This window comes from Mastacembelus armatus, chromosome 7, assembly GCF_900324485.2.
Source record: "Mastacembelus armatus chromosome 7, fMasArm1.2, whole genome shotgun sequence".
In the NCBI taxonomy this organism is placed as follows: Eukaryota; Metazoa; Chordata; class Actinopteri; order Synbranchiformes; family Mastacembelidae; genus Mastacembelus; species Mastacembelus armatus.
This window is the reverse complement of record NC_046639.1, coordinates 5,091,197-5,104,430: the sequence shown is the minus strand read 5'-3', so window position 1 is coordinate 5,104,430 and position 13,234 is coordinate 5,091,197. Positions and strand designations below refer to the sequence as shown.

The 13,234-nt window shown below is 38.4% G+C and overlaps 1 protein-coding gene across 1 annotated transcript; it reads right to left on the bottom strand.

Moving 5' to 3' along the window:
• Positions 1-6,740: 6,740 nt before the first annotated feature.
• On the bottom strand, positions 6,741-12,847 carry LOC113145999 (transcription cofactor vestigial-like protein 4). The gene is made up of 6 exons (XM_026333184.1): positions 12,581-12,847; positions 11,973-12,124; positions 11,102-11,264; positions 10,232-10,451; positions 9,775-9,889; positions 6,741-9,327 (listed from the first exon to the last, which is right to left on the bottom strand). Exons 2-6 carry the CDS (start codon positions 12,052-12,054, stop codon positions 9,128-9,130), a joined length of 780 nt encoding a protein of 259 aa, XP_026188969.1. The 5' UTR covers positions 12,055-12,124; positions 12,581-12,847; the 3' UTR covers positions 6,741-9,127.
• Between the last annotated feature and the right edge of the window lie 387 nt (positions 12,848-13,234).

Here is a 13,234-nt window from a genome sequence, read left to right as displayed (position 1 = left end):
TGCCCTTGACTGCACAGAATAAGAGACAGATATTGAAGCCAACTCACATGTATAATCGCTGGCCTCTCTCAAATGCAAACCAAAAACTGAGACAAACACACGAGTCACATACAGTGCTCTGCTCTGGGAGACATTTTGAAGGCCTGTTAAAATGCGGTTTACTCTTTCTGACATAGAGAAAACACACGGGCAACTTTTTTAGAAACACTGTCATATAAAAACAAGCTCATTCACTCCCTGTCTGTCTCACTCTTTCTTAAACAGCACACACACACACACACAGGCACACATGATGATTAAGAGGGTTGAAGATCTTCAGGGCATGCTTGTATTTGGGGCTGCAGTGAATCATAGCTATGATGTGGTGCATGCTTTCTATTCTGATCTGTCAGAGAGGTTTGGAAACTCTGCTCACTGATGAGTGAGCCGGACCAGGCAGGGCCACAGCAGCCTGCCCAGTACGTCCTTCCTCCTCAGGCACCTCAGCTCCACTCTCTCCCTCCCCTGAGCTAAAACAGTGACAGGTAAGACACCCTCAGAGCAGCCTGCACATTGCTGGACTGAGAAACACAGCAGGGGTTAATGAGGTCAGAGCTAAAACCAAACAAAGTGAAATTGCTGGTCATAGCTGGTCAAGATACACATGAACAACTTAACCAAGTTCTATTCAGCCACACATAAGACACATGTGGACTGAAAGAAATTTTCAAAAAAATATGAAAAAAAAAATAATAATTGTATTTTATTTTGAAATATATCCTCCCCTCTCTATTTTTGCATCAAAGACAACATGGAGTGAAATTATGAATAAATGATGGTTATTCATGTCCAAATGTCAATTCTTTCATTCAACATAATCACATAATGAAGGAATATATAGTTAAACAATGGCAATAGTTTTAATTATAAGCAAATTATCAATAACAATAAATGCTCATGTTGTATTTTCTAATATTTTGGTTTTATTCTTTCATTCAGTTACTATTTTTAATTTTTTTTCCTCTTCTACAAATGTTCATTATATCTGGAAAAATGCAACACTGAGGTATATTTATTACACACTAGGAGTAATATTTATATTTTCATAGGTCTTAACAACGGCCTTTCCAAAGCATAATTCAAAACTCCAAACACAACTTAGGGGCATGATTCTGTCAAACTTTACTTGGTAATTTAAGAGATACTCCAAATTTAACCATGTTCCAATTTGTAAAGTTTCAGCACAACTGTTTAAGAAACCTAAAAACTGCTCAACTTATTAACAACTGTTTGTCCAATTTATCCTACCAAACACGCAAAAACCACAATGCTCTCATATCTTTTGTGCCACAGATATAAAAACTGAACTGGCCCCAGAAAATACTGCTTGTGTTTCATTTCAAAACAGTTTTGTTTTTTTAAGGCTTGCATCACACTGCAGTAAATGATTTTGAAATTATTACTTATTTATCACGTTATGTATCGGGAATAATGGTATAAACTTTCAAATCAACAGCTTCCCTTTGTATTGATATTTACTTATCATATTTCTATCAATACTGGGTGAAATGAAGAATGACATTCAAGTCGATATTCTATAAATAAGACCCCAGATGTAAGCTTGGAACTTGGATGTAAGTCTGACAATATGAGTGGAGGCAAAGCGTTGTGAACTTCCTGTGGCCTGTCAAACACATCCTCTGGCAGGGCCTAATGTGGCGTGTGACACGTCACACCCTATCACTCTGTCTTACAGATGACCAGCTGCTTACGTATGCTGCCTGCACCACTGGATCCCAAACCAGACACTGTCAGGTGTGATAACAGTTTGAGCACCAAACCCACTCTGAAGCCTTGCACTCTCCCTTTGCCCCACAGTTCATTTTATGCTGCAGACATACTGCTGATGGTCTGCTATCCACCACTTCAAGCATGTGCTGTGGCCTAAAGATGCTTTTATTATTCCTGGTTCACCTGCACACCCACCCTCAGGCTGGGGGCCAGAGATAACCTCGCAGCTCTGTTCCCTTGGACTAGGGAACCACTATCCATCACTAGGGGGTTTAACAGAGATAAGGATAGCTGCTGATCCCAACTTTATGGAGGGAATCAAATACTTCTGCATCAGCTGTGGTTCTCAGTGAGGAAAGTCAGACATTCAGAGACAATGCTTTAGATAACCTACATGTACCAAACACTATTTATGTCATTGGATTGGATTACTGTACAACAGCTAAACAAGTTTTTTTCTCCTTCATTCTCACACTAAAGGCTCATAGCTTATTTGCTGTACTTTGTCATTTGTGCCCTTTGGTCCCAAGATATGCCGCCTACATTTGGCATTGGAGGTAAATGTTCACCAAGCACACACTCATTTGTTCAATCCATACGAGGCGGTGAACAGGCCCACCTTCTCTGACAGCGTTTTCTGCCCTCTTGCTCTTTCTCTGTGTGTGTGTATCACCATTTCTTTTACTTGATGGAGACCTTTGTTTTTAATATAGTGCACCCTGAATAAGAAAGGATCTGGTTCTTCTTTCTTTGATTTTTTAAATTTTATTAAGGCACGGTGGCTGTGTGTGAGCAAGTGCTTTCAGACATAGATTACATTGGGTTATTTTATAATAGTGACAATTATACTGTTTTTTATTCAGTAAAAAAAAGGGGGGGGGATTAAAATGCACCTCTGTTCACTCCCCAATTGCTCCGTTTGTTTTTCAACATAAAGGGGAAGGTTGAAGTAGATAATGCAGTGTACTGTGTACTGTACAGTCTCTGGATACTGAAGTCTGATAAAACAATGTGATGGCGAAAGAGAAGAAAAATCAGCAAGGAGAAATTTTTCTATGCTGAATTGTTCTCTTTGATCTGGAGTGCAGAGAAAGGAGGGCATTATGTAACATCTTCAGCACACACATGGCCAACTGTGTGACTGCCAAACACACAGGGGGAGTGGTAAGGTAGGGGGGGGAGGACAGGCCGACAGACATGAGGAAGGAGATGGGGCTGTGGAAGACAGTAGTGAAAAAACTTGAGAGGAAAAACATTGCTGCTCTGATTGGTGTTGGGTCACTTTCCCTATTAAAGCAGCTTAGTCAAGCAGCCGTAACACAGACCTAACTAGCCTCATAATGAGATATGAGAATGCCCCTTAGTGATGGTTCAAACATTTATCTGCTGTTCACTGCTGAAAGCCCACTGTCTCTATAAACATCTCTTTCTGCTTGTTGTTAAAAGAAGAACACAGGGTCCTGATCTTGTAGAAAAAAATATAACCTCTAGCTAACAAGAAATATTAGCCCATTATTTGTATGTCCTACTTGGAAGTGATTCATTATCTTGAAGAAAAAATATAGCGACCGCACAGTCATGCTATTGTGCAGCAGATGGCTCTTTAAATCAATCATTTAAAAATCAATCAATAATATATAATAGTATAAGATTTAAGCCAACTGTATCAGTGGGAAATCACTGGCTGCGTCCAGCACCATACGGCCATAAAGCAGGCCAAATGTGTGCATCAAAACAGGTCAAAGATGGAGCTGAGACAGCATGCAACACAGAGAGACATAAAGGAGGAATGTATTAATAGGATCCCGCCAAATCAGTGTTGCATGCACACCACACAAGAGGACCTTATCATGAAGGCAGTGTCTCAACTAATGGAAGCAGGAAGTAAGGAAAAGGCAAAGGCTGATTGGTGGAGAGCATTGGTGGTGGTGTGCAGCTGAAAACTGATGTTGAGATGGCCTGACAGGGTCTGTTTCCGTTCATTGCAAGACTGTTATCTAGAGTGACCGTGTTGTCTTCCCTTCCCTCCACAAAGGTTATGCCATTGCCAGCAGTCCACATGACACAATGAATGAGCCACAATTGCTTGAGCCAGAGACGCTCATGAGGTTATCTGCAACATTGCTCTGAACCCATGCAACATTTAGGAGGAATTTATAGGTAAATCAGCACCGTATCTCTATATTATCCCCTTGTTTGTGACCTATAGTGAGGCTGCGGCTGCATTTTAGAAATGACGTGCTTGGTAATCGGGCGTGTTGGGCTGTCAGCTCAGGGTGCATGATCTTGCCAGCATGACTCAAGTCTGCCCGTGAGCTGTTTCCTGTGCCTGTGCATCTACTCCAGTTGCTTGTATGATCTATTTTAGATTCTTTTGCCCAAGGATGTGTGTGCATCCTCACAGCAGAGAGCCATACAAATAAGAAAAAAAGAGGAGGGGGAATAGATAATGTTCAAATAATCTACAGGCAATCATGCAAATTCCCCAGACATTGTGCATTCAGGGATGCTGTAGATAGGGGTGCAGCCTTGCATTATATTCAGGCACAACAAATGTGGAATTATGCAAATGAAAGAATGAGATCTATATCACCCATTTGTGCAGGATAACATGTAGGCAATATGTGAGTCAACATGTGGGACACTGCAAGAGCCACTTTTCACTTATCCCATAGTAATATTATGCATTATCCAACTGGATTATAACTCCATACTGTGACCAGAGTGCGCTATATTAAACCATTTTGATTGGTCCATTCCTTTTATGTAACCAGGAAAGGAAAATGGAGAGGACAGTGTTCGACATGTGTGTCTTGACCATGTCTGAAAGCAGCACAGTCCATCCTGTTATATACAATAACAGGAGGCAGCGAATGAGAGACCAGTCCTTCATCGCAAGCACAGATGTCATGCTCCTTGTGGCCTTCACACACTGAAGAGGCCAAGTCGAATTTGGCGTGACCCTGATGTGTCATCTTGATTTAGACACTAGTTTCATGTTGGCCACCAGTGTGGCCTGATATCTGTGTACGTGCATGTATGCGTCTGCTATTGGTTTTGCATGAGGAGGAATATATGAATGTACTTGGTATAATCCCACAAGAACAGGCTTCCTTGGAAGGCATGGTGCAGCAGAAGTAAGGAGCATTGTGGTTGGTGAATGGCTGTGTCTAATCTCATGCAGCAGAACAGAGGTGTGAGAGCAACAACTACCAAAAAAAAAAAAAATCATTTTTAGTTTAAAGATTTGAATTATAAATGGTGCTCAGCAAATTCAAATAAGCTAACGTGAATTCGATGTATAGCTTTAAATGTAACCATGGATATGCTAATCCAAGACTCTTTCCAATACATAAATATGTCTATAATGAAATCTGAAAGAAGATCATTCAAAGCAGGAGCATCTGGAGCCATGCTTAGTAACATATACAATGTATTCTGCCACCAGAGCATGAAAAGTAATGCCTTGTTGCCTTTAGACCCATTTTACATGCAAAGTACATTTTCACATTACTAACCGACATATTGATGAAATGCTGCATCCATATCAATCTTCCCAGGATGATGACGCTTGTGCCTTTGTTTGATCTCCAGGGACTGGAGAATTTAGTGCCTGCAGTGATTTAACACTGCCATCTGCTGGTTGGAAAAAAAGACATCTGTGAATCCCTCATTCAACCACAACCTGGTTAAAAAAAAAAAAAAGTTTCTATATCGTTTTCTATAGTTTACATTTCCATTACAACATGAACTAGAAGCTGAAATACTTTCATCCCAATCTCCCTTACTCATTTACAATTTCGTGTTTTCTCACTTCAAAAGTAATGAACAAATTATCCAGTCTTTTGTTACCATGACACCAAATCAACCAAACAGCATCTATGGCCAACTGAGTCCACAGTGGTAATGTCTAGGGGACCATCTGAGCTGCTTGTCAAGAACACTGCGACTTGGCCACAGAATTTATTACACACCCACACAGTCATTAAATAGAAATAGAAAGACATTAAATATACAGCTGTTATTCAACCACCTTGTCAACAGGCCTTTTATGTTTGCCTGGAAAACTCGGTGTGTGACTCCCTAGAAACCTCCTCCAAGTGGGGCAAAGAGCTACTGATATGTGAGTGAATCATTCTGCAAATTTAACTATGTCGAGCTATTTACCTTAAAAGAAATAGTTCCTATGAGACATTTTCTAAAACTGAGTTCCATCTGATGTTGAATTTGCAACACTCTGATTGAGGCTGCAGGTTTGAAGGGTCTCTACCAACACAAGAGAGACAATAAGCTGACAAAAGTCTTCAGATTACAAAGCAACATCTAGTTTCTTACTACAAACTTTTTACAGACATGTTTTGGATACCCAGACACTGTGCTATGGGTGGTCATTGTTCATTCCTGGTTGATAAATTGATAATTCACTTCAGTTTAAAGCAGAAACAGCAAATGTTCAATGAGAATAGAGAAAAAGCAATTACATCTAATTGGGTGGTTAGAAAAAGTGGTCATTATTGGCTAAAGTTTTCATGAAGATAGCATTAACTCCGAGGTAGCATTTTACAGTTTAGCATTTTTACAATTTACCAATGCAGCTGTTACTATTGCATGATTTGAGAAATAACCAACAGCCTGTTAATTCAGACAAAACAGATTTTCTGAAAAGATGTACCATACATTTAAACCACTGGATAATTTAAAATAAGCCATGTGAAACAATACCGGGCTGACACACTATCAGCATCAGGTTGACAACACTGTCATCCCTCTTCTTCCCCTTCATGCCCAACTTTTTCACCTATAACCAACAACATGAACTTGTAGCTTTGTAGTAAGAGTTAGGTCCAAATCATAATTTTCAACTTTAAAACATGACGTTTGCCTTAAATTAGGCAATAAAGGACAATTAAAAAAATCATTATTCTACTGTAGTGTAAGATGCAAAAAAAATTGTATGTCACTTGCCAGTGTGCCTGCAGTATGTATTTTATTACGTAAAAAGGATAAGATATGCAAAAGAATAAATTTGCATGTTTATTTGGAAGAAATTAGGTACAAACAGTGGCATTTTCTTCTGGAGAAAAGTGAACACATAGTTTCTTTTTTTCTGAGTGAATGACAGCTAGAGCAGGTCTTTTCTGCTAACAGTCTTTCAGATACAGGTAATCTAAAGATATTAATTAAATAACAATGAACTAATACCCCAAACATATTACTAAAAAAAAAAAAAAACACTTGTATCAAACAAGCAGATCCCATGATAGATATTCCCTAAACTCCACTATGGTACACACAGAAAGCTAAACAAACTCTTTAAACTGTTAATACAGACGTCTGCACCAACAAAGTCTTTGATCAAAAGACTCGTGTTCCTGCACTTTTAAAATGATCTGACAACTGTGGGAAAAATATCAACTTTTAGAAAGACAGAACACGTGGTTAGAAGATAATGAACATCCATGCTACATATGCGTATGCTACTCTGAATACAAACAAAATATTTATGATCATTCCGCGCGGCGCAATGATAGTCTTATATGAGAAAAAGAAAATAGAAAGACAACATAATCTATGTAACAACTTAAAAACTGTAGAATATGTTTTCACAGACAGTTATGTGACATCAAAAAAAAACAACTGCATTTAACAGAACTGTCTTAATCAGTGTTGACAAAGGCTACTTTCATGTTACAATCTAAAGTAGGCCAAATCTGATGTTTTCCTTCCAAATGAGTTCAGTTAAAGTTACACATGTGCTGCATGTTTGCGCCAGAGCCAGATACATGTCATCTACAAACATGAATGCGAACCACCAACACAAAAAAAGATCAGACCAGACAAAAACATCTAAATGGAGCATCAACACCTGTAATGTGGATGTACCAAATAGGTTATGCAATTTTAAGTAGAGAATTTCAGAGGGATGAAAAACTAATGTAAAAACTTAGACGTAAAAGAAAACTTCTTGACTTTTTGTAAACTGTTTCTCCACAATAAGGACTACTTTTGCCAGTCACACCATGATATCATCTTGAATAAAGAAAGCAAATGTATTTATAACAGCATTTGCTAAATGCAACTAAAGTGGTAACTGTCTGGCAGTCATGGTGGAATGTCACTGCTTATTTAGGAATTAACAATACCCATATTTCACATACATTAAAATCTAAATTTTGAGGGAAATCAACTGCCTTGTAATTAAAGCAATGGAGATATCCACTGTTGTTCTCATTAGAAACACATCTGACCTTTCATAACTCAACATCAAACTAACATGTTGAGAATAAATAAAGCCACTGCTTTTAGACTGTGCTACAGAAGATCAGATTTAGCTGTATTCAGTCATATAAAGCTACAGCATCCAGCTCCACAGAATAACAAAGTAGCCTATTAAACTGCATTCAGACAACCTTGCCAGAGGCTGTGATTTGTTGATGGTTACTAAGATATACAACTACATAGAGGAATGAAAACCAGATACAAAAAATATATTGAGTACAACTGTACCAGCAGTGAGTATTTCTAAAATGTTACAGAAAAAAATAAATTCTGAGTAAATACATAGTATAAAATAAGGTCTGTAATAGAAACCAGCTATTTGGAACATGCTATCTAGTTAAACAGATCTACTATGATTAATATTAGTCTGCTAAGTAATCAGCCACAGTGAGCATATAAACAAGAAATGAAAATTACTTAGTTATCAGTGAATGAGTCCAGTTTAGGATCATAAAGTAGACACAAGAGTCTAGTGTTTTCAAAAAGCGGGGTGCCAGAGCCTCAATTGCATTATCACAACTTCAAAATACAAGATGCATTCATAAGCACATTAGCTCCAACTGAAACAGGTAACCTGCTACCTTAATGGTCAGAAACATAATAGTGCAAATGAGACCTGGCTGTCCTTTTCAAGTAATATTGATTGAAAAGTGTGTAATTTTATTATGAAAACAAAAATCTATGGCTTATATGTTGATGGAAAATGTAGGGAATTTCTTTGGTTATCAAGGTAGGTGAAGGACAGGTAAAACAGAAGATGAGCTCCTAAAAACCAAACGCTTTGTGAATCCCATAATCAATGCAAAATAAAATCTATGATTGTAGAGTTTTCACAACTAACATTGTTCATCTATGCAGTACTTTCTTCTTCAACAGAAATCCTTATTTCAATATTCGAGTACAAATCTGAGCTGAGTGCTCTAATGAAAAGCTGAACTCAATGTCCAGAAGTAAACAGCCTAGGTGAGCACCATTCTTCTTGGCTAGGGGAAGTTGATGCGTGGCAAGAAATGACAGTGAGCAATCTCCACTCTCATGCACAAATACTAGGTGATTACAATGTTTACTCCTCTCTGCTTCATGGATCTGCCTCTGGGGTTTGATGACCACAACCCTTGGCCTTGATTTGAAGCCAGGCATCTCCCAGAGCCTTAGCAAAGTGGTCATCCACTGAACCTGTGATAGACACCGAGTTGGACACAGGATCTGCTTCTCTGTAGTTTTCTCCAAGGCTGCGACGGAAGTGCTCCTCAATTACAGGATCGCATATAGCGTTGGCTAAAACAATATCATGTGTGGAGGAAGACACGGAAAACCTGGTTATCAGCTATTATTACATCTACTGGCATACAACAATCATATTTTGGTATGGCTTTGTCACACTCATTTTTAATTAACTTTGAATAATAAGTGTGATGTAAATGAAAAAGATGGCTACTGTGATTGTTCAGAATTAAGTCACAATTCAATAGATTCAAATGTTAATGAACTATGGTTTTTATGAACAAATGAAATACAGGAATTATATTTTACTCCCTATAAACGGATGCAGACATCACTAACTTTCTTCTGATCAGAAAAAAAAAAGATTCTTTAAACATTTTAGGGCTTTTCTAATATAACATCACAAGTTGTACATTTTTTACATTAAGATGACAAAACTACAGAAAAAGGTCAAATATTATATTAGGTTCAGCAGATTATGTGTTACTATGTAAGGCTTACCATTGGTCTTCCTCTGATCAGCAGGTGAGCTTGGAGAGCAACCATTCATGTGACAGTGAGAGAGGTTACAATTGCGATTGCTGGCTGGGGCACAGGTAATAACTGAGGGACGATTCTATATATAGATACAAATAATATAATCAGCCAACACAGACAACCTGTCCTGCAGAGGTTAAGTACGCTGTTCCCAAATCATTGTGGTCTTATTGATTGTCCACAAAAGGGTCCTCACAGACCTTCAGACCTATGCGGATGGTGAAATTTACATCACATGGCCTCTCATAGAGATGCACATACAGCAAGGATGAACTGGGGTTCAGTTGATCCAAATCACAACATATTAAAAAAATAAATAAATGAATAAATAAATCACCTATTTATTTGTTACCTATACCACATTTATTATCTAATGTTTGTCACTGAGAACATCAGGCACACCCTCCATAAGTTTACATACCTGCTGCCGCTCTACAGCTGCACCTGTGACAGACCTCTCTCTTCCCCCAGCTCCAATGTTGTGGCTGCTTTTGGTAAGAGGCAGAGGCTGGTCAATAGCATAACCAGAAATGGAAGCATACAGGTGATTCCCATGGAGACCATTAGAAAAGGAAGAAACATGGTCCATAGGACTGTGACTCCAGTGCTCATTACGGTTGTCTCCAGCAGAGGGACGGGCCCTTCATAAGAAGAGTGGACATTAAATAAACGCTAGTAGCTTTACCTTTTCATAGAGAACGCATTGATATAATATATAAGTATAGTCATATTCATAGTTATTTAAATATTGTCAAACTGCATTATCATATTGCACTTATTTTTAATAACAAGAAACATAATATCCCATACAATCTTTGTATAATTAACTTGCATGCCATAAGCACTGCCATTAGCTGGTTTGAAAAAGCAAACCACCAAGTCTAAGATTTTATTTACCCTGCCATATGCACCAAGATACTCATGTACAAATATGAGTTCTATAGTGCTGCAGTAATTGAAATGAAATATTTTCATGAATCTACTATGGGAAAATAGCTCATTTGGATGAACTCAAATACAAAGTGAAACTGGCTCTGATGATGTAGTCTATAAACCATATGATAATAACTGTATCTAAGACAGCTCCAGCTTCAAGATAACTTGGCTATTTTAATTTGGTAAATCTGGTAAACAGTGTGTAATTACATATCACTTGCCACCAAGAGCAAAGATGAACACATTTAGAAATGAACACAAACACAATTTGACAAAAAAAAAAATTCTAAGAGTGACATTCAACAAAGAAAACACTGGTACAGGATAATACTTTAAAAATTTGAAAGGCACTTACAGTTGAGTGGCAAACAATCTGCTCATTTTCGTCATGTGGTCATCATCACAACTGAGCCGGTCGTCCATTTGTTCTTCACCATACTTCCGTTTGCCTGAACAGTGTGGAGAAGGCCCACTAATACTGGACATACCACTGGGCAGGGAGGGTGGCCTGGACTCATCTGTGGGAAAGAAATCAGTTGCGCAAATAATCCAATTACATGTAGATTAAATCTAATTACAAATGCATTGAACAGAAGATACTGTGGCATTATATATCCGCATTTAGTTGTATCATGACCTTTTAACAAGATTTTTGCAACACTAATTTTTCATGCTTCCCGATAGCCAGTTTTATTTTGGACCCGGTCCCGAGTTGGTAAAATAAGTGGATGCGTCAAGATTCCATGTCAAACAAATCCTTCATCGTATTATTCACCTTAACAAAATCACTCATTCCTGCTCCCTATTTTCACCCTTTTGCCTAAAACACAGACACTGGCAAAGAAAAAAGTATACAAATCTTTGATAACCCGAAATAAATGATGTGCTACACACAACATTGTAAACAAACGCGGTGGACCGTCTTAACTTCTACAAAGTAAACAAAACATCTGCTAAATGCAATGTTTATTGGAGAAAAATAGAAAATGACAATTAGTTTGAAATGTTTAATTAGCTAATTGTTCTGGTGCTGATAATTAGTTACCAACTTTTTATTGATAACTTGAAAAAGCAAACGCTCGACAGTTTGATAATAGTGCCTTAAATTTGACGTGAGCTTTACAATAAATCTTTGGCCAACCTAAACACTTGGCTTCCTGCTAAGAAAAGACGTTGAATACACAATAAAGCCGTGTTACAGCTGAAAAAAGCAGCAGCACACTGACCTTCGTAGTGCAGTCTCCCGATGTTATTGTTCATCTTGTCCAGGAACTGAGAGTTCAACAGGTCCATTCTAGTGAATAGCATTTACACGAACAGGCTAATTGCTAACATCGATGTTAGCAAGTTATACCAGCGAAAACAACAAGCTTCGTCCCTGCAAAAGAATTTGAATTGAAAACGGGGAGAAATGTGATATAACAGTTAACATCGCGTGTAAATATAATAATGTGGCTTATACTCGGAGAAATGTAATGGTAATGGCTAACTAGTGGTGAGCTGGCTAACGATGTCTGACGCTGACGTTACGCTACACTACATAAACACGTCACATTAGCTTTTAACAACTAGCTTTTACAGCTACACGAGTTAGATAAGTTGTCTTTAATCGATAACATTTTGTTAATAGTTATTACAATAACCACTTTCACACGTACTGTTACGGTAGTTAATCTTGCAGCACTAGCGCTCCGTGACAAACTAGCGTTAGCCATTATTAGCTCGTTGCTAACCAACAGGTTAGCTTAATAAAGTTAGTTTAGCTACATGTTTTCAGTTCGGTCAAATAAACCATACAAACGCTGAATTTATCAATGCGTCGGTGCTAACTTACGTTCACAGACTTTATATCCATCTACAAAACCCAAGTGTAGCTTAATGTCAACAATCCGTGTTCTTCACTTCACCGACCGAAGTAGCTTTAGCCTACAGCCACAGCAGCACCATGGCTAGCCCCGCTTGGCTCAAGTTAACGCCGCCTTTAGTTACTCACTCCGGCCGTCAAACAAAGAGCGAGGGGCCACCCCGGCTAAAATGAGGCGAACAGAGGTCGCGTTAAAGCCGCCGTGCATGCGGATCTGGTCGGCACTACAGCATTTAGCGTTAAGGTGCACGTACTGTGATTAACCTCTATGCGGGTGATGAACATTTATTTCCCTATAACACGGTCAGCAACTCTACCCAGGGGCGACTTTAGACCATTTATAAACTAATGTCAGATTTCGCGAACATGTTAATTTTGCGAATTTTTAATCTGCACGCACTTAAAAGCAACGTAGAAGAAGGTAGCGGTGGATTTCATGGGGGAGATTAAGTCCACAAGTTAAAAACAAATACAGCTGCTGCCTGTTCTGACTGTGAACACACTGGGTTGTTATTACTGTGAGTGTGTTTACAGCTTTATGGTGTGAATACAAACAACATTAGCTGACTTAGCTGCACACTTGCCAGGTAACTGATGTACTTTATTATTTTAGTTTAAGTAGAG